Raw genomic sequence first — 20935 nt, 5'->3', positions numbered from 1 at the left:
GTGCATGCGTGCATGCGTATATGTTTGACTTAAGCCTGAGGGATTTTGTTGCAGTTTGTTTAAAAATTGGAATTCACAGATAGAGTGCTTGGGGGAGCTCAAAACACAGTCTATAAAAAGATGGGGTGGGGGAGGAAGAGAAGATTAAAGAAAATCTTTGCTTCTGAGCAGAAGAGGAGAAACATAAAATAATTCAGTTTATCCACTCTCCCCTTGCATAATATTGCATTTCAAAAGTTTTCTTTAATTGTGAAGAAATTTGGAATGCTGCAGGTCGTGAAAGGTATGAAATAAATGCAAATATTGCTTTATTTTCTCATTTGGCTCTTGCTACAAGGCATAGTGGAAAAGGCAGAGGTGGGTACTGCAAATGCTGGAGATTAGAGTCAAGATAAGAGTGGTACTGGAAATACACAGTAGGTCAGGCAGCATCCGAGGAGCAGAAAATTGACATTTCGGGCAAATTACTTTCATCAGGATTGAGACTGGGAGCCTCGGGGTGGACCGGTAGATAGAAGGGTGGGTGGGGCTGGAGAGAAGGTAGCTGAAAGTGCAAAAGGTGAATGGAGGTGGGGGTAAAAAAGGTGATAGGTCGGAGAGGAGGGTGGAATGGATAGTGGGAAGGAAGATTGACAGGTGGGACAGGTCATGAGGACGGTGCTGAGCTGTAAGGTTTGAACTGGGGTAAGGTGAGGGGAGGGAAATGAGGAAACTGGTGAAGTCCACATTGATGCCATGGGGTTGAAGGGTCCCAAGGTGGAAGATGAGGCATTCTTCCTGCAGGCGTCTGGTCATGAGGGAGTGGCAATGGAGGAGACCCAGGACCTGCATGTCCTCAGCAGAGTGGGAGGGGGAGTTGAAATATTCAGCCACGGGTGTCCTGAAGATGTTCTCTGAAGTGCTATGAGAGAAGGCGTCCGGTCTCCCCAATGTAGAGGAGACTGCATCTGGAGCAATGGATGCAATAAATGATGTGTGGAAGTGTTGGTGAAACTTCGATGGATGTAGAAGGCTCCTTTAGGGCCTTGGATAGAGGTGAGGGGGGAGGTGTGGATGCAGGTTTTGCAACTCTTGTCGTGGCAGGGGAAGGTGCCAGGAGGGGAAGGTGAATTTTTGGGGGGTGTGGACCTGACCAGGTAGTTGTGGAGGGAACGGTCTTTGCAGAAAGTGCATAAAGGTACGGAGGGAAATATATCCCTGGTGGTGGGGTTCATTTGAAGGTGGCAGAAATGTCGGCGGATGATGCAATTTATGTGGAGGCACTTGTTTTGGGTTACTGGAGGCAGTTCAGGGAGGGTTCACTTGGCTGATACTGGGTGTGGAGGAACTATCTTATAAGGAGAGATTGGGTCTGTAGTCATTGGAATTTGAAAGAATGAGAGGTGACCTTATAGCACCAACAAATTATTTTTAGAGGACTTAATGGGGTAGATGAGGAAAAGTTTCCCTTTGTGGGAAAATTTAGGACCAGAGGGCATATTCTCAGAATAAGGGTTTCTCACTTAAAATAGAGATAACGAGGAATGTCTTTTCTCAGATGGGAGTGAATCTCTGGAACACTTTGCTGTACAGCGTTGTGAAGATTTGGTCATTGAATACATTTAAGGCTGAGATAAGCAGATTTTTAATCAGTAAAGGAATCAAGGATAATGGAGAAAGGTAGGAAAATGGAGTTGAGGCTTATCAGACCAGCCATGATCTCATTGAATGGCAGAACAGACTCAATGGGCTAAATGATCTACTTCTGCTGTCATGTTTTCTGGTCTTGTGGTCTTTGTTTTCATGTGCTAGGTGGCTTAAGGTAAGGGGGTGAAGTTTATGTTTGTCGAAAAATAACTTATTTGAAATATTGATTTGGACACGAGAGACTTGTCTGTTAAGATGTTAGGATTATTTATAACCTCAGTCATGCTTATAGAACTTGATGAGTGAAGTTGATGGGAATATTTAAATTTGGAGTGGGAGTTTGCATTAATTCCATTATCATCTGTTTGAACTTGTACTTAATCAGAAGTCAACCGACACCAGGTTATAGTCCAACAGGTTTATTTGAAATCACAAGCTTTTGGAGTGCTGCACATTCATCAGATGAACTAACTTCATCTGAAAGTGGCAGGATAGGTGGAGACAGCAGTTAACAAAGCATACAGTGTTCTCAGCTTTATTAATATGGACAGAAACAAGAGCAAGGAGGTAATATTGAACTTGTAAGAAAAATATTTTTACACAGCAAGTAGTTAGGATCTGGAATGCACTGTTTGGAAATGTGGCAGAGGCAGTTTCAATTGAGGCATTCAAGAGGGTATTGGATGACTATTTGGAAAGAAATAGTGTGCAAGGCTATGGAGAGAAAGCACCAGGAATGATGCTCATCAGAAGAGCAGTTGCAGACACAGTGAGCCAAATGACCTCCTTCTGCACTGTAACAATTCTGAGATTGTGATTCTTCCTTATCTGTGCTTCACTGAACCGGAATTGTATTATGATATCATGTTATTTTCCAAATTTCTTTTCATATGTAGGTTTTCCACTGCGCTCTTGAAGGTGCTGACATAAGTTTCCAACTGTGTTTCAGCAGGTACTGGAATAAACTGTTATTGAAAAGGGCCACATTTCCAATATAAGTCGAGGTTACTGAAACTTAAACAACATCTGAACTAAACATTCATAGGAACCTTCCAGTCAAGGTTATGAGAGATTTCTGTGATTGGCACTATGACATCAATTGTTTACAGTTTATGCAAATGACTTAGGCATACCTTACATTCTTGCATCTATCAAATTTGCCTACAACACAATGATAGCAGTAAATTAAAAATTTTGAAGAGGACCCAAAGATGTTACAGAAAGTCATTTGATAGATTAAGTGAGTGGCAAAAATGTAACTCCATTTTGCCAGGAAGAATTTAAAAAAGCACATTTTCTAAATGGAGACATTGCAGAGCTCTGAGATGTAGAAGAATCTGGGTAATTTGTTGCATTTATATTGTTCAGGTCTTAAATGCGTTTAGACGTGGACTGTTTCAGTACAAGAATGGTGCTGAACATTGTGCAATCATCAACAAACATCCCCACTTCTGATTTGATGCTTGAGGGAAGGTCATTGATGAAGAGTGGAAGATGGTTGGGGAACTTTTGCGGAGATGTCCAGGAGCTGAGATGACTGACCTCCAATAACCATCTCCATCTCCTCTCCCCACCTCCTGTTATGTATTCACTAGTCCTTCTGACCTTCTGCTCTCTGATGCTGAATGTTCTGTAAAAGTCTTAGTTTTAATCCCTTTTCCCCCCACATCAGAGAATTTCGGGTACGACTTGATGTTGAAATTTTCTCCATCGTGTTTGCCTCCATGCCTATTTCTTTGGACAAGATCCTCTCCCCATACCACGGATCCCTTCACCCTCCTCCATCTGGACCCCTCCCTCTGGCCAATTCCCTGCACTTAACCTGTTCATAGAGAACTGTCAACATGATATTGGTCACCTCAATTTCTCTGCCCAGCCCCCCACTACCTCCCCTTCCCATTTCATCTATATCCCTTTGAACTGACTGCATTGAATGCTCTGCTGACAAGGTGGTTGTTGTCTAACAAACTGAACTCTACATTGTGGGCTGGGCACCAGCTCTCAGGTACCTATCCCTATCTCCCCCTGGTCTGTGACTCGACCGTGGAACACCAGGCCATTGTGTCAACAACGATCATGAATGTCACTTCATCCGGTGATCTCCCCCCACTGCCTCCAAGCTCATTGTCCCTGTTTCTAACACCTTCCCAAAATCTACAGAACAGGACTGACCAAGCAGACCCATTGTTTTTGCCTGCTCCTGCCCCACTGAACTCATCTCTTTCTACTTCAACACAATTATTTTCCTCTCCTTGTCCAGTTCCTTTCCATTTAAATCTGTGATTCCTCTGACATTTTACATTGGTTTCAGAATTTCTAGTTTGCAGGCTCCAGCTGCCTCCTCTTTATCATGGATATGCAATCTCTTTACATGCCCATCCTCCATTAAGATAGTCTCAAGGCTCTCTACTTCTTCCAGGAAAATAGGCCTAAACATCTTCATCAACCACCACCCTCCTCGCCCTGGCCAAGCTCATCCTTACTTTGAATTACTTTTCCTCCAACTCCACTCATCTTCCTCAGGTCAGAGGGGATTACCATGGGTACCATCGTGGGCCCCAATGTGTCTGTCTCTTTGTGAGGTATGTGGAACATTTCTTGTTCCAGTCCTGCTCTGGCCCTTAACCACAACTCTTTCTCCGGAACACTGACATAATTGGTGCTGCTTCCCTCTCTTGTCATGAATTGGAAAAGTTTATCAATTTCACTTCCAATGTCCAGCCGGTTCTCATCTTCACCTGGTCCATCTCCAACTCCTCCCATTCCTTCCTCAAAGCTCAGTTTCCATTTCTGGGAATTGGCTAGCCACTAATACCGACTACAAATCCATTGACTCCTACAGTTACCTTTATGAAAGATCCTCACACCCTGCTTCCTGTAAAGACTCAATTCCATTTTCCCAGTTTCTCTGTCTCTGTCACATCTGTTTCAATGATGCCAACGTCGACAAGGGTGCCTCTGGAAATGTCCACCTTCTTCCTCAACCAAGGATTCCCCACCACCCACAGTTGACAGGGCCCTCAGTTGTGTCCATATATCTCTCACACTTCATCCCTCACCCTTTCTTTTCCCTTCTACAAGTGATAAGGTGTACCTGATCCTTACCTACCATCCCACCAGCATCCACATCCAAAGAATCATTAGCTGCCATTTCCGCCATCAAGATGTCACCATCAGGCACATACTCCCTTCCAGTCCCTTGTCAGCAGGGATTGTTCCTTGGGACACCTTCACCCACTCTTCCTTCACTCTCAACATCTTCCCACACCCCCTTGGCACTTTCCCATGCAATTGCAGAAGGTGCAACACCTGTTTTTTACTTCCTCCCTCCTCACTAGCCAGAAACACTGTCCAGTTGAAGCAGCAATTTACCTGACTTCACTCAATTTAGTCTACTGCATTTGCTGCGCACAATGTAGTCTTGACTACATTGGGGAGTCAAAGGGTAGACTGGGTGACTGCTTCGCAGAACACCTAAGCTCTATCCGCAAAAATTACCCCTAGCTTCCTGTTCCCTATCATGTCAACACAGCACCGTGTTCCCTGGTCAACATCTCTGTCTTGGGCTTGCTACAACGCTTTAGCTAAACTCAGTGCAAGCTGGAAGAACAACACTTCATTTTCTGCTTGGGAACCCTGCAACCTTCTGGACTCAATATCAAATTCAATAATTTTAGGGCCTGAGCACCTTCCTCCATGTCATTATCTCAACTACCACACACCAGGCCTTGTCACTACATGTGCTACTACCACAATATTCTTAATAGTAGCTATTGATTCTCTCAGACTGACTTTTATTCATTCCTTTGTCTGCTCAACTGTTTTTCCCACATCTTGGGCTATGTTTTATCCTCACTCCTCCCCCTACTCTATCCTCAGCATATTTACCAACCTTTTCTTAGCTAAGATCAGTTCTGAATAGCAAACATGCTCCAATACATTCATGACATTAAATTATTTTAGACAGAGTCATTTTCTAGCCTTTGAAGCTTTATCTGGTTTTCACTAATGGATATATAAAATGTAACTAACTATCTTCTTAATTTCATACCATAGGGCAAAGAGTTATAATTTTAATTACCGCATTGTCTAAAATAATTTAGATTACTGTTTATAACTGCTGCAGTGTAGCTTTATTTGCAATTTAGAAAATCCCACACTTATGATGTTCTTTTCTGCTTATCAAGGAAGAATGTTACATTGACAGCAAAGGCATTTGTCTAATGTAGAGTCATAGAAAGATAGAGATGTACAGCATGGAAACAGACCCTTCCGTCCAACCGGTCCATGCCGACCAGATATCCCAACCCAATCTAGTCCCATCTGCCAGCACCCGGCCCATATTCCTATTCATATACCCATCCAAATGCCTCTTAAATGTTGCAATTGTACCAGTCTCCACCACTTCCTCCGGCAGCTCATTCCATATATGTACCACCCTCTGTGTGAAAAAGTTGCCCCTTAGGTCTCTTTTATATCTTTCCTCTCTCACCCAAAACCTATGCCCTCTAGTTCTGGACTCCCCTACCCCAGAGAAAAGACTTTACCTATTTATCCTATCCACGCCCCTCATAATTTTTTAAACCTTGATAAAGTCACCCCTCAACCTCTGACGCTCCAGGGAAAACAGCCAAAGGATTGGTATTTCCCTATATTATGATGGCAATTGTACAATAGAAAATAGTTCAGGAGGTTTAAATACCTTTGGGATGTCAAGAAGAAGTAATGAGGTGGCTAACAAATAAAACTTTCTTCCTGCCTTTCTTTCTGCTGCCTAATGTCCAAATACCAGGCCATATAACATCGCGATGACATCTCCTTTCCCTACAATATCTATTCTTACAATTCCTCAAAGTAAGATATCACTAAATATTGGAAATTAGGAATTTATTTTGTGGTTGTGGCCAAGCCTTGTGGTGACCATGTTCATTCTAGCTAAGTTACAACCATGCTGGAACATAAGGCTCTCACTCCAGTATTCTGAGGCAGCGTTAAGCCCAAATACCAGAGTTGAAGGACTATTGTGCTGAGCCATTATATTGTCCAATCCTCCCCTTCTTTACAATAAGGTGACCAGTAGGATTTGTAACAGTTGAACATGTGGAATATAACAAAAAAAGTGTTCTCTACAGTGATATCATTCTGGTCGTTTATACTGGAATCTGACAGTGGAATCAGCTTTCTGGAAATTGCTGTGATAACCAAACCAAAAATTTTGTTCCTTTTTTAAAAATAAGAGATAATTTTCTTCACATCTTACTGATGTGGAGCCACTGGCTATCAAGGATTTGGATGAATTTAGTAAATGTTAGAACACAAAATACACTCAACTTTCCAACTCTAAGTAAGGGTATGTCAATCCATCTGACTTCTAGATTTAGTCTTGCAAAAATAACGGATCCAGGATCCTGCTCCCCATAGTTATTTAAACCACTACTAACGGACCCTTGGCAAACATGTTGAAAAGGGATTGGTAATGGGTCCATCATTGTTTGTCATTTACTTAAAAGATTTGGAAGAAAATTTAGAAGGCATAGTTAGTAAGTTTGCAAATGATACCAAAATTTATGGTATAATTGACAGTGAAAAAGATTAAGAAAAAGTGAGAACTGCAGATGCTAAAGATCAGAGTCAAAAAGTGTGATACTGGAAAAGAACACCCAGTCAGGCAGCATGTAAGAAGCAGGATAGTTGACATTTTGAGCACTAACCTTTCATCAGGAATATGGGGGGAACTGGTGCCCAATGGGGCTGAGAGATAAATGGGGGAAGGGGGGGTGGGCTGGGGAATAGTAACTAGGAATGAGATAGTTAGATGAATGTGGTGCCTGATGGTGATAGGTCAGAGTGGAAGGGGGGGGGGGGTGGATATGTGGGAAGGACGATGGACAGGTAGGACAGTTCAAGAAGGCGGTACCAAGTTGGAAGGTTGGAAGATTACTTAAGATTACAAACAGATCTTGATCAATTAGGTCAATGGGCTGAGGAGTGGCAAATTAGTTTAATTTGGATAAATGTAAGATGCTGCATTCTGGTAAAACAAACAAGGGCAGAAATTATACAGTTAATTGTAGGGGCATAGATAAGGTGAATAGCAAAGGTCTTTTCCCCAGAGTGGGAGAATTAAAAACTGGGGGCATATTGTTAAGGCGAAAGGAGAAAGATTTAAAAGGGTCCTGAGAGGCAACTTTTTCACACAGAGGGTGGTTCATATATGGAATGAACTGCCAGAGGAAGCGCAAGATACAGGTACAGTTACAACATTTAAAAGATATTTGGATGAGTACATGAATAGGAAAGGTTTAGAGGAATATGGACCAAACGCAGGCAAGGGAGACTAGTTTAAGTTAAAAAACTTAGTCAGAAGGGTCTGTTTCTGTGCTACATGAATCTATGACTCTAAGGCTATCACTCACATGTGTTTTTAATTATTCATATGATCATTATTAGTGAAGAGTAAAACCAGCAAATGTGGTTAATAATTATACAAATGCAAAACCTTAATTGTCACCAACAAAAGCAGATACATATCAATACCACCACCTTCAAGTTCCCCTCCAAGCCACTCACCAACCCAAAGCAGGTGGACTGCAACGGCTCGAGAAGACAACTTATCACCTCCTTTCTCAACTAGAGACAGGCAATAAATGGTGGCCAGCCAGCAATGCCCTCATTCCATAAATGAATTTATTTTCACAAGTGCAGCTTCATAATCTTCATAGAACTTTTACGTTCCAAAGAGAGAGTTGACCTCTCCCTGTTTCTTTTGGATATCTTTCATTCCTGGAAAACTGGTCAGATAGTGGACCTTTCTATTGCAAGAGAGCTCTAATGTTACTCTTTCTCCTTCTCCCATACCCAAACTTCACCGCTCCCACTTTCCTGATCTCTGTCCAGCTTCTCTGAATAGTATAGCAAATGAAGACCATGATGATTTTAGGAAAATGTACTCTCTGTGGTGCAGCACTTTAGTGCTCAAAAATTAAAAACATATTCGATGTAGTTATTGTCCCTCATGCCATCTCTAATAATTGATTACTTTCAGTTCAGGTGCATTACTGCAGAGAATATGAAAGGTTCACCTTTTCTTAGTCTTTCCATCTCAAAATCCAGTTCAGTCTCTTCCTTTCTGAGTTGTATTTTTGATGTTTTGCAATCTTCATTAGCTTCATTTGGTGCTTCCTTCTGTTGTAAAATAGTTATTTTTAAAATAGTTGTATTTTTGTATATTGATTGAGTGTGATCTCAAGGGCAGTGTGATAACAGCAGTGTGGTACCATTTTTATTAAGGCATTATTTTCAACTATCCCGAGTTTCATTACATGACTGGGCATCATACTGCTGCTGTCATTCACTTCAATTAAACAAACACAACAAAAATCAAGGTACGCAGCAGAAAACTCTGTAACACACTTCATTCACTTGAGGCAGAGCAATAATAATAAAGTACGAAGCCATGGTGGCTGCCTGATAATTTAGTGCAGACCCAATTCTCCCAGGTCTATCACTGGTATGTGCTAAGCTAGAAGACCTCAATCAGAATGCATTGTGGGAAATGCTTCAGTTCTCTTCAATCTCACTCAGGTGAAGGATAGCATCAGAATTCCTGTATTTTTTGTCTAATGTTGTATTCTAAAATTAAATTGCATTGAAGACAAGCATAGGCTTGATTGTAATGTTACTTCACATGCCCTGAAAATAATATATATGTTAATATCAGAGTCTGCACTGTCAGCAGGACAGTTGAGAGATGTTTTGTTTCTGCTCAGTAATGTCATGAGTCAGCTGGCTTATTTATTTTTCTTTTCCTTATGTTGGCTAAAAATTCAAATATTGGCTAAATCTAACAATACTACCCCGTTCTTTAAAGTACGTACTAAGATTTGGTAGAGTCCCAGGTCTAGAGTCTCTGTTGGCTTATGTTGGCTTTTTCTCGGTTCTATTTCATGCCGCCAATCTCTGACTTCAAATTTGTATTTTTGTTCCTGCAATCTACTCTGCTCTCACACTCTCTACTCTTTCACTTGTCAAACACTTCTCCCTACATAGATTCTTACTCCCTCACCTTTAAACCTCAGTTAACTGAGATTATCTTTCTCTCTGAATTCCATTCTTTCTTACGGATCTCATGATTTTTGACTTCTGCCAATAAACTCATTATTTATGTCTCTGTTCCTTTTGACCTGCTCAGCATCTCTAGATTTTGCTATTTTATGTTGGTTGACTTTTAGATTTCCTGTGAGCTGGACTGGATATTTGCTTTTTTCTGAGTGTGTATATTTTCAATATCATAGAAGGCAGTTTCTGAGCAAGATTTGGTGAAACAAGGCCAGATTCAAATCAATAAGCTGCTTTTTAAAAGATAATCTATTTTTCTAATCAATCAGTTCGTAGATGTCTTACACACCTCTGGACTAGGTGGGACTTGAACCCAAGCCTCCTCCTTTGGGGTAAGCATGCTATCATTATGCCACAAGAGGGCTCAAACTGCTTTATTTCAAATGTGTTTTTATTTAACCTATTTTTCCTAGTCATCCTGTTTGGAGGTGTTATTACACACCCCTGGAGCAAATAAGACTTAAAGCCAGGCCTCCCAGTCCAGGGATAGGGACTCTACTGCTGTAACATAAAAGAGCTTAAGCTGCTTTATTTCTCAGCAAGGTGAACATACAAAACAGCTGTTTGGACAGGACTTACTTAATTCAATAGCACAATTTACCTTCAAGCAATAATACAGATTTAACACACTGAATGGCCATTGCATCAGTGCGCCATTTAACTTGACATAACTTAGTTCTTTACTTAAAGGCACAGTTTCATGTTAGTAATCTGACAAATTTCAAAACTTCACACTATATAGTCTTTAGTAATAAGCTAAACAGTGAGTGTAAAAGAGCTATTCAACACGTGTACACACGTTTCTGCAGGAATGAAGAATTCTGCAATAATCAGCAAGAATAACCTGATTTAATATCATTCCCTTTCTTCCCTTAACTCAATGTCAGAGCCCAACCATAATCCTCTGTAAGGCTAGTTAACACAAATCAAGGTCCTTCTGGTTGTGTCAGTTGTAACTGAAAAGTGAACTTATCAACTTAATCACCACTATAATAAAATTATCTGTGCCAGTTGGAATTAATAAAGTATTCTTTGGTATTTAGTGCAACTACTATGAAAATCACTTTGTATCAGTTAATTGACAAATGACAGGGTATGTTACATCTGAAGTCTGGTTGAAATAGAAATTCAATAAAAGGTTACCTCACTATGTACAGACTTCTTCTCTAAATTTGGGAGGACATTATGAGGAGAAAAGGAAGTGATAGGAGACAAAGATTCTTCTGTCTGTATTGCTTTGGCCACATTTTCAGCTGTGTGATAAAAAGATACAATAAGTGCAACTGCAGAATTGCTACAGAACCTACCATAGTCCAGATCCAAGTGAAATTTATACATATTTAGCTTTTATTCCATTGCAGCACATTCAATCATCATTACTGTCTTTTTAATTGCAGCGCATGTGAATTTACAAAGCCATATACTGTAAAGTTTTATGAAATACAGAGGATTAAGAAGCAGGATAGAAAAAGTCATTTTGTTATAAAAAAAAACAAAGTCTAATTAAATAGGAATAATAGGTATTCATTCACACTGGGAATGTAAACAAAGCTATTTGAGACAATAGAATTTGATCCTCAACTCTGATGACATACACTTATTAACCCTGGGACACAAGTTTAAATTTCTGAATTTAGAAATGGCTTAGAAGGCTCATATTATTTGCTATTAAGTAAAACAGAATGTATCCATTTAAATAATAAAAACATTGTGGGCTAATTACAAAGGAAGGCACAAAGTGGAAATGGGTTTGTGACAAAATTTGATTGATTGGAACTGATTGAGGACGAGGCAGGTAGGCAAAGTTTACTTATTGCAAAAGAAAGAATTCTATGTCAATTTTTTCCTCTTTCTAAAATCTATTGATCTCGTGCACAAATCCAGCGTTTGAATACCGACTGAATTTTTAGGGGCTAATTTTGTTAACACCATGCTGATACAATAAGTAATATTGTTTGCCTGCATTTAAGTCCCATCTGCTTCAAAGGTGTGTAATAATATCTTGGAACAGGTTGATTAGAAAAATAGGCTAAACTACATTAGTAGTCCAGAGGGACTTCTAAGAAAAAAAGTGTTGCTGTAAGGCTTTATTGGCATGAAACTGAATCCTCGATCTCATTGGATACTATTACACATGATCGCAGGAAAATTACACATAGGGAACATCATTTGACCAATATGTTTTAACTGCATCAATTGCCTTTGACTCTACAATCCTATTTGAAAGCTTATTCCAAGTGTTGGTGTCCCTCTGTGTTGAGGTAGATTTATTAATCACAGCCCTAAAATTAGTTTATACTCATTTATTTCATTCCAATATTCACATTTTAATTTCAGTGTTCCAGATTTGGCTTTCTAATGACATTTACTATCTTAGCCAGGGTATCAGCAGATTCAAATCCCAAACCTCAGCACATAGTCCAGGCTGACATTTTAGCGTCTGGTTGAAGATTTGTAGCTCGGGTGTCCGTTGTTGTGGTTCTGTTCGCTGAGCCGGAAGTTTTTGCTGCAAACGTTTCGTTCCCTGGCTAGGGAACATCATCAGTGCTATTGGAGCCTCCTGTGAAGCGCTGCTTTGATGTTTCTTCCGGTATTTATAGTGGCTTGTTCTTGCCGCTTCCGGGTGTCAGTTTCAGCTGCAGTAGTTTGTATGTGGGGTCCAGGTCCATGTGTCTGTTAATGGAGTTTGTAGATGAATGCCATGCCTCTAAGAATTCCCTGGCTGTTCTGTCTGGCTTGTCCTATGATGGTAGTGTTTTCCCAGTCAAATTCATGTTCCTGGTTGTCCGAGTGTATGGCTACTAGGGATAGCTGGTCGTGTCGTTTTGTGGCTAGCTGATGTTCATGGATGCGGATTGTTAGCTGTCTTCCTGTTTGTCCTATATAGTGTTAGTGCAGTCCTTGCATGGTATTTTGTAAACTACGTTAGTTTGGCTCGTGCTGGCTATTGGGTCCTTTGTTCTAGTGAGTTGTTGTCTGAGTGTGGAAGTTGGCTTGTGTGCTGTTATGAGTCCTAAGGGTCGCAGTAGTCTGGCTGTCAGTTCTGAGACGCTGCTGACGTATGGTAGTGTGGCTAGTCCTTTTGGTTGTGGCATGTCCTCGTTCCGTGGTCTATCTCTTAGGCATCTGGTGATAAAGTTGCGTGGGTATCCGTTTTTGGAATTCTTGGACATCATCAGGAATACACACATAGACAAAGAAGAAACCATGGTATCATTCGACGTGACGGCACTGTTCACATCAATTGACAAAACCCTAGCCAGATAAACAAGAGCCAACCTACTGGACATACATAACAGAACACAGGAGGCCGAACCTATCAACAAGGACGGCATACTTAAACTACTAGACCTGTGCCTAACCACACACTTTACATTCAACAATCAGATATACGAACAAATCAACGGAACACCCATGGGATCACCAATCTCGGGACTCATAGCAGAGGCAGTTATGCAAAGGTTAGAACATACAGCCCTACCACAAATCCAACCCAAACTCTGGATCAGATACGTCGATGACACCTTTGTAATCATCAAAAACACAGAAATAGAAAAAACACACCGAATCATCAACGCCACACTCACAGGAATACAATTCACGAGAGACGAGGAAAAGGATAGCCAACTCCCATTCCTAGACGTGTTAGTAGAGAGAACACCCAACGGAGAATTCACCACAAGGGTACACAGGAAACCAACACACACAGACCAAGTCCTTAACTATGAAAGTAACCACCCCAACACACACAAACAAAGCTGCATCAGGACACTATTCAAAAGAGCCACAACACACTGCAGTACACCAGAACTGCGAAAAGAGGAAGAGGAATACCTATAGAAGGTATTCGCCAAAAACGGATACCCACGCAACTTTATCACCAGATGCCTAAGAGATAGACCACGGAATGAGGACATGCCACAACCAAAAGGACTAGCCACACTACCATACGTCAGGAGCGTCTCAGAACTGACAGCCAGACTACTGCGACCCTTAGGACTCATAACAGCACACAAGCCAACTTCCACACTCAGACAACAACTCACTAGAACAAAGGACCCAATAGCCAGCACGAGCCAAACTAATGTAGTTTACAAAATACCATGCAAGGACTGCACTAAACACTATATAGGACAAACAGGAAGACAGCTAACAATCCGCATCCATGAACATCAGCTAGCCACAAAACGACACGACCAGCTATCCCTAGTAGCCATACACTCAGACAACCAGGAACATGAATTTGACTGGGAAAACACTACCATCATAGGACAAGCCAGACAGAGAACAGCCAGGGAATTCCTAGAGGCATGGCATTCATCCACAAACTCCATTAACAGACACATGGACCTGGACCCCATATACAAACCACTACAGCTGAAACTGACACCCGGAAGCGGCAAGAACATCCATCAACAGACACATCGACCTGGACCCCACATACAAACTACTACAGCTGAAACTGACACCCGGAAGCGGCAAGAACAAACCACTATAAATACCGGAAGAAACATCAAAGCAGCGCTTCACAGGAGGCTCCAATAGCACTGATGATGTTCCCTAGCCAGGGAACGAAACGTTTGCAGCAAAAACTTCCGGCTCGGCGAACAGAACCACAATGACACTTTAGCGCAGTACGGAATGCTGCCTGTGTGTTGTCTTGTGGACCCCTGGAATGGCAGTGAGGCGTCAGCTACAGCAATAGCAGATCACGGACTCCTGACTGCAGTAGGCTCAGTGTGGAGACCTTGTAGAGATGGTAGCTATGTTTGGGACCCTGGTCTATGAAGATAAACTCTATTTAAGTCCTTTCTTTTATTCTTCTTGTACCTCAAAATGGTGCCAGATTGTGGAGATAGAATACTTTTCACTGTACAGTCAGTTCTGTTATAACACGACAATTCTGTGCTTGTGCGATCTCACTTTAAAAGAAAATCACACAATAGTCATGCCATTCAAACTATTGGGGCCAGAATCGCGTTATAGCTAATACAGGTAATGAAAGTCAAGGTGATACAGAGGAAATGAGTATAAGCATGTATGTGCATGCATGGAGTCATTTTTTAAGTCATTCATAGGTTCTAAATATTACAGGCTTAGCCATCATTAATTGTCTAGGCCTAATTGCTCTTGAGAAGGTGTAGTTCATTCTTTTAGTTGAAAACTTCTTCATTTTAAATACATTAGTTAAAAATCACACATCACCAGGTTATAGTCCAACAGGTTTATTTGGAAGTACTAGCTTTCATGGCACTGTTCCATCATCAGGTAGCTGTGTTGATTATCTTAGTTGTGATCACCATATAAGATTCTGAAACAACATGGTGGATATTGCATTGGAGTTCAGCACGTGTCAATGATGGAGTATGAATTTGCCGCTTTAACTCTCCAAATCTCAATAGTGGCATTCCTGGAAAAGGCCAAATGCATACAAAGGTCTAGAAGTTGGGCCATGTTGTTTTATTTCTGGGGCACAACATGGCTAAGGCTTGAAAGTAGCATTAGTTATGGTCCTGACATGCCACTCCAGTTTGAAAGTTCTGGCAGGAATAATGAAACCGTAGTCTACTATTCCCAGAAGTCGACAATTTTTCCTAATGGCTTCTCAACTTGTTTTCTTATGTTTCCTTTCTATCACTTCAATCTCTTACCTATATCCTATTTGACTATAATTCACTCTGATTCATCATTATTATTTGCTTTATTTCTTCATCTATCCTTAATCACTTTCATTAAGGAGATACATCACTGGACCTAATGATCAGATTACAGCTGCTCAAATAACCTGGTTGTGCTATGATCAAGACAAATTTCAAATAATTTATGGTGTAAAAATATTTTTTTTTGTAGAAAAATCTAATTCATGCCTTTCTGAATGAAATTCACCATTTCTGCAATTTCTGAGTTATTATCTACAAACAAAATCCAGAGATATACTAAAACCAGAAGACCTTTAATTCTTAACAGAACCCTAAAATCCACTGTGCTCTTGTGTATTTATTTGACATTCAGCCTCCAGCCTGGATGAGCCTGGAGCCAGTGTTTTTGCCAGAAACTCAACACCATTGCAGTCAAATCCATCATTTTATTCATGTCCTTATTCTCGGAGTTCAATAGTGTGAAAACACAGTTTCACACTGTGAGTTTACAACTGCAGATCCAATGCATTACAGGTCATTCCAGACACCAGACCTTGCAATATATCCTCACAAACTCTTTCTGAGACACAGCCCTAATCCATTTTCCTGTCTTGGTATCCTATCTTCGTGCATATTTATTTCAGTATCCTTCTGTAATATTGTCACTGGTTCTGCAGTTTCAGCCCTCAGCAGCCAACTATCACCGCTATTGCTGAAAAAAAGACACGGGTTTTCTAAACATTTTGTCTTTAAATTGAGGCTGGCAGTTAACTGTTATTCATCATGACAATATCTCTACCAATCAGAGTTCATTTGCTAGCCAATCAGCACTCTCCTCTCATTCAGCAAAACTTTTTTTCCCTTGACACTGGTATTCTTGCAAAATGCCAAACATGCCTTTTAACTCAAGTTTTGACCACCAAACAACTAAGGTACCATCACCAATATTAAAGCTTTGAGTAACCATAGTGCCGTATTCTGGAATTCTCCTCCTAATAAGCTCGCATTTTGCTCTCCTCTCCTTACATTTCCAAAGGCCTTTTTCTTTAATCATGGCTTCAGTAAGATCACCTAATCTTTCAATTCACGTTCGGTGTCCATTTTTGTATTCCACTCCATCTTCCTTCTAGCTTATGTATTTTCCAGAGTAATTGTAGGTAATTTTAATACCAAGCATAGAGATGTCGATAGTAATACCTGCTTGGATTTCCTGTAGGTGGCTGTGTATTTGAGTGACACCAATAATTTTAATCTGCTTGCGCAATTAATTTAGATTCTTAGCCAACCACAACAGCAGAGTGCCTTGCAGAAGGACAAGGTTTCACTCAGATGAAGAACACCGATTCTGTATCATATTGATCAGAAGAAAATAAGTGCTATAAATTATTTAAGTGAACAGCTTGACTTGATAATGTGTGAAAAATTGGGACTATTTATACTCTCATAATTAAGTTAAAATGTATTTCTCCAACCACCCTTTCTACCTATCCCCAGCTTAACTCTATCCCAATGAGCTTTTGCTTTGTGATGGCACTTTAGCACCATCTTGTGCACAGTTTATAGTATATCATTAAAATGATGCTGCAACTCTTCATGATTCTTCAAAATTTATAATAAATCTCATTTATGAGTCTGGCATGACAATCAAAAAGCTCGACAAATTGGTTTTATTACCTGTTCTGTCCTTTCCTGTTTCACGCTTGTTGAATTACTTTCATTAACAATTAGAGAAAGTAGTTTTTAATTTGTTCCCTTTTCAAAATTAAATTTCTTTGAAGAATATTACAAATAAATGATCACACATGTTGCACAGGCTGTGGTAGAGTAAGTTAAAGATAGGCTGGACTCAATTTTCAAATGGCCCAAACCATTTCACTTTCAATTAACTATTTTGAAGTTCAATAACTTTGATTTGGTTTGATTTATTATTGTTACATGTACCTGGATATAGTAAAAGGTTTTGCTTGCAGTACAGGCAGATATATCATACAAAGTGCATTGGAGTAACAGAAGAGCAAAGAATGTAATGTTATGGCTGAAGAGAATGTGCACCCAAGAAGAAAAGTATTAAATTTAAAATTTGAGACGCCTACTCAGAAGTCTAATAGCAGCACAGAAGAAGCTGTTCTTGAATCTGTTGGTATGTGTGTTTAAGAACTTGTATCTTCTACCTGATGGCAGAGATTGGAAGAGATTATAAACAATGTGGGAGGTGTCTTTGATTATGATGGCTGCCTTTCTGAGACAGCGAGAAGTATAAATGGAGTCAACGGATGAAAGGTTGACTTGCGTGATGCACAACTCTCTTGGTTGTAATGGTCCTGGGCACAGCAGTTGCCATACCAAGCCGTGATACACTAGATAGAATACTTTCTATGGTGCAAATATAAAAATTGGTAAGAGTCTTTATGGATATGCCTAACGAATTAGGCAAAGGTAGTAGTCCATTTAAACACAATAAGGGGGTCATCAGACAACCCTTCAGAAACTAGCAGATTTTGTTTTGCATTCTTCATTGTGTCAGAGAATTACAACAGTCATGTAGAGCTAGTTTCACAGACATTTCCAAAGTTAAATATTAAAATGAAGAACGTGACTTAGCGAGTTTTGAGACTGTGACTCTTGACAATGCAATCTGTTATCAACAGATTATGAAGGCAGCTCTAACAGGAACCACTGAAACAGTTAGACAGAAACCCGATTTGATGTCTTAATCAGAAGATGACATCTCAAACATTCCTTCACAGAAGTGTTGCCTAGATTTTGTGGTCAAGTCATAAGCTCAGGTATGTTTAGGGATATGGAAGGGTGTAGAGGAATGAGGCAGCTCATCTAAAATCCTGATATCTGAGGGACCCAGATGCCCTACTAGTGATAAAGCCAGAATTCCATGAACATTTTCTTCTTTTTTCCCAGCCTAACATATACCTAATTTATCAGAGATGGTTTTTAATCACTGGGAGAAATCAAGTTTGGTAATGCAGCAAGTGTGGGGTGGCCACTAGTCACAACAAGAGAGAACAAATAACATTAAGATTCTGATAGAAGGTTACAGAGCTGAAACATTAATCCTGGGAAACATGGCTATTACCTGTTAAACGTAAGTCACGCCCCCAAATGCAGTGTAGAGCATGATTTAAATACAATGGAGAAGCCTCACCTTTCTTCCAAGCTATGGTAAAGATCATTTGAGATGGGTTGGGTTCTGTTCCCTGATCTTTAATATCTAACCTCCTTGACTCTCTCCTGCTCATCATAGAGAGTTAATATTGAGGCCTTAGAGAGAGATTTGAACCATACCTTTCCTGACAGTGCTATGCTAACTCTGCAATATATTCAACAATGGATCTGAAACACATGAGGGTTTGACTTCTGAATCTATTGACAAAATGTTATGGAACAACTTTGTGTGAAAACACATAGATTAATCTACCTTTATGTCTTGTTGATGACCGACTGTTCTTTGAATGATCCAGCAGCATCCGATTAGCATAGATGTTTCTCACTCCTAGCTGCCTTTGTTTTTCCTAAGAAAAAAAGACAATTATTATGAGAAATGTGCACAGTATACTCAACCATATGAAATTTCATCTAAATAGAAGCACCACGCATTGTATTGTAGAATTCTGTATTACATTTTATAAGCAATACAAAGATCAAGTATCTGAACAGCAGCATGTTTATGATTTATTGCAAAGTTCATTATATGAACTTGGCTGCCATGGCAGACAGAAAGGATTAAATGATGCAGGGTTGGCTTGCTCACAAGGGAGCTGTGGGTTTTGACACCAAACCAACCTTGACTGTTTTAGTTCATCTTAAGTGTTATGAACCAGGCCCGATCCCTCAAAACATTTTCAATCAGGTATCCCAGACCGTAACTTTGCTATTTATTTAGGTAAGTGTATAGTCCTGGAGTGTATATTCCTGGAGTGATTTAGCTGATTTGATGACCAAGTTTTAAACAAGTAGAATTTATTTATAAAATTACGGAATGAAACACAAAGAATAGAAAATACCGGATAACATATCCTATCTAAAGTAACCAACAGACTATCCTGACTTAATAATGCCATTCCGAAACTATTTGCAACAGTCCCAATACAGGGTAAACACATCCCTTAGCACAAAGAATGAAAATGAAACAAACCAGGCTTGGCATTACAGAGAGAGAGAGAGAGAGAGAGAGAGTACTTGGCTGGACTTGCCCCATCAGCCTTTCTTAACATACTGCTGTTGAACTGAATCAAAAGCTCTAATCTAAACAAAGGATAGCTACACAGCTAGATGGCTACTCCCCTTTGATTGTACTTTTTGAAAAAAAAATGAAAGCCCTAGGCCAGAGGCATTATTTGTTTGGGGTAAACAAAAAAGGCCACAATAAACCTTTCAAACACAGCCTAGTTGGAGCCGGCCAATTACCCCCTCTCTGGGGGAAAAAAAACTCAAGGGCGTAGTAACCTTTTAAAAAGACCAACACTGATGTAATTATTGCTGCAACTCCGAGAACAGATTGCCAACCTAATATAAGAAGAATCTGTAGATGATGGGAACGGGATCATAAGAGTTTAAAATGAAACAAACTATTGTTTGAATGGAGTGTGGGGTAGAAAACGTGAGCATTTATTATTGCAGTTTGGTTCAAAACCTAAAGACGTGTTAGACTTTTGCACCAAGGTTCTAAGCTTCACCAGTCTCAAAAGTATTTTGTAGTGGGTCTACCGAAAAATGAGATTGTCACACAGATGAAACATGTATCTACCTTTTCTGAAATACATACAACATCATGACCTAACAATCCCATTCACACCATCTGGGTAAAACAGCCTCTGAGTGTTAGTGTGACAGATCATACACAGGTACTTTGGTTTATCCTGTTTGAGAATATCTGGCTCTAAGCCAGCCTATAGAGATTTCAATCTGTTTACTCTTACACATGCTGCACCAGTCCAACGTTAAAATAGCAAGTAGTTACATGGAAGTCTCTAATGATGACAAAAATAATAACATTTATCAGAGCTAAAGTAGGATTAATCAAGAAAAAAATCCAACACAAGAACTGTCTGCTGTAGAATGTTGCAATGCACATTGTTTTAAAAGAAAACAAATTGACGTTTCTTAGTTAAGTGGGGACACAGATAAACATTTGAAGATGAGAATTGAGAAGTTTTGCTGTAAGAAAGTGGTTATCCCAATTATTCAGTATGCCAACATGCAATAACACACAGACCAGGAAAATCCCAAGTTCAGCCCTGAGTTGACTGGCCTTAATCAGGGTCACTCCAGACTTGCAATACTGGCATCAGAATCCTACATCATAAAGGGGAAGAAAATGGACAGAGTTTTTACTGCTGATTATTTGGCAGTGTCTCTTGCTGAAGCTTGCATGTGAACATTGAGTGGTAGGATTGGATTATTGTTCCATGTGTTGACCAAAGCTTACAAAGGAGGGTGCATTTTCTGGGCCACCGCAGTTCCTGCAGACCTACTTTCCTGACAGACTATTCAACAGATGATTATACATGTGAACAACTCAAACATATATTGTTTTC

At 40.1% G+C, this 20935-nt stretch overlaps 1 protein-coding gene across 2 annotated transcripts in view; it reads right to left on the bottom strand.

Annotated features, from left to right (window-relative positions):
* LOC132820861 (lebercilin-like protein) overlaps positions 1-20935 on the bottom strand; it is a 68416-nt gene that overhangs the window by 12403 nt on the left and 35078 nt on the right. Inside the window, exons 3-5 of one of the 2 annotated variants that reach the window (XM_060833211.1) lie at positions 18817-18910; positions 10888-10997; positions 8709-8811 (exon numbers count right to left, since the gene is read on the bottom strand). In XM_060833211.1, coding sequence (XP_060689194.1) covers positions 8709-8811; positions 10888-10997; positions 18817-18910 — 307 coding nt within the window. Of the gene's footprint in view, positions 1-8708; positions 8812-10887; positions 10998-18816; positions 18911-20935 lie in introns of those variants that run through there. The other variant, XM_060833212.1, reaches the window with a different exon arrangement.

This window comes from Hemiscyllium ocellatum, chromosome 12 (assembly GCF_020745735.1).
Source record: "Hemiscyllium ocellatum isolate sHemOce1 chromosome 12, sHemOce1.pat.X.cur, whole genome shotgun sequence".
NCBI classification, from domain to species: domain Eukaryota; kingdom Metazoa; phylum Chordata; class Chondrichthyes; order Orectolobiformes; family Hemiscylliidae; genus Hemiscyllium; species Hemiscyllium ocellatum.
The sequence above is the reverse complement of the archived record's forward strand: the minus strand, read 5'-3'. Positions and strand labels throughout refer to the sequence as shown.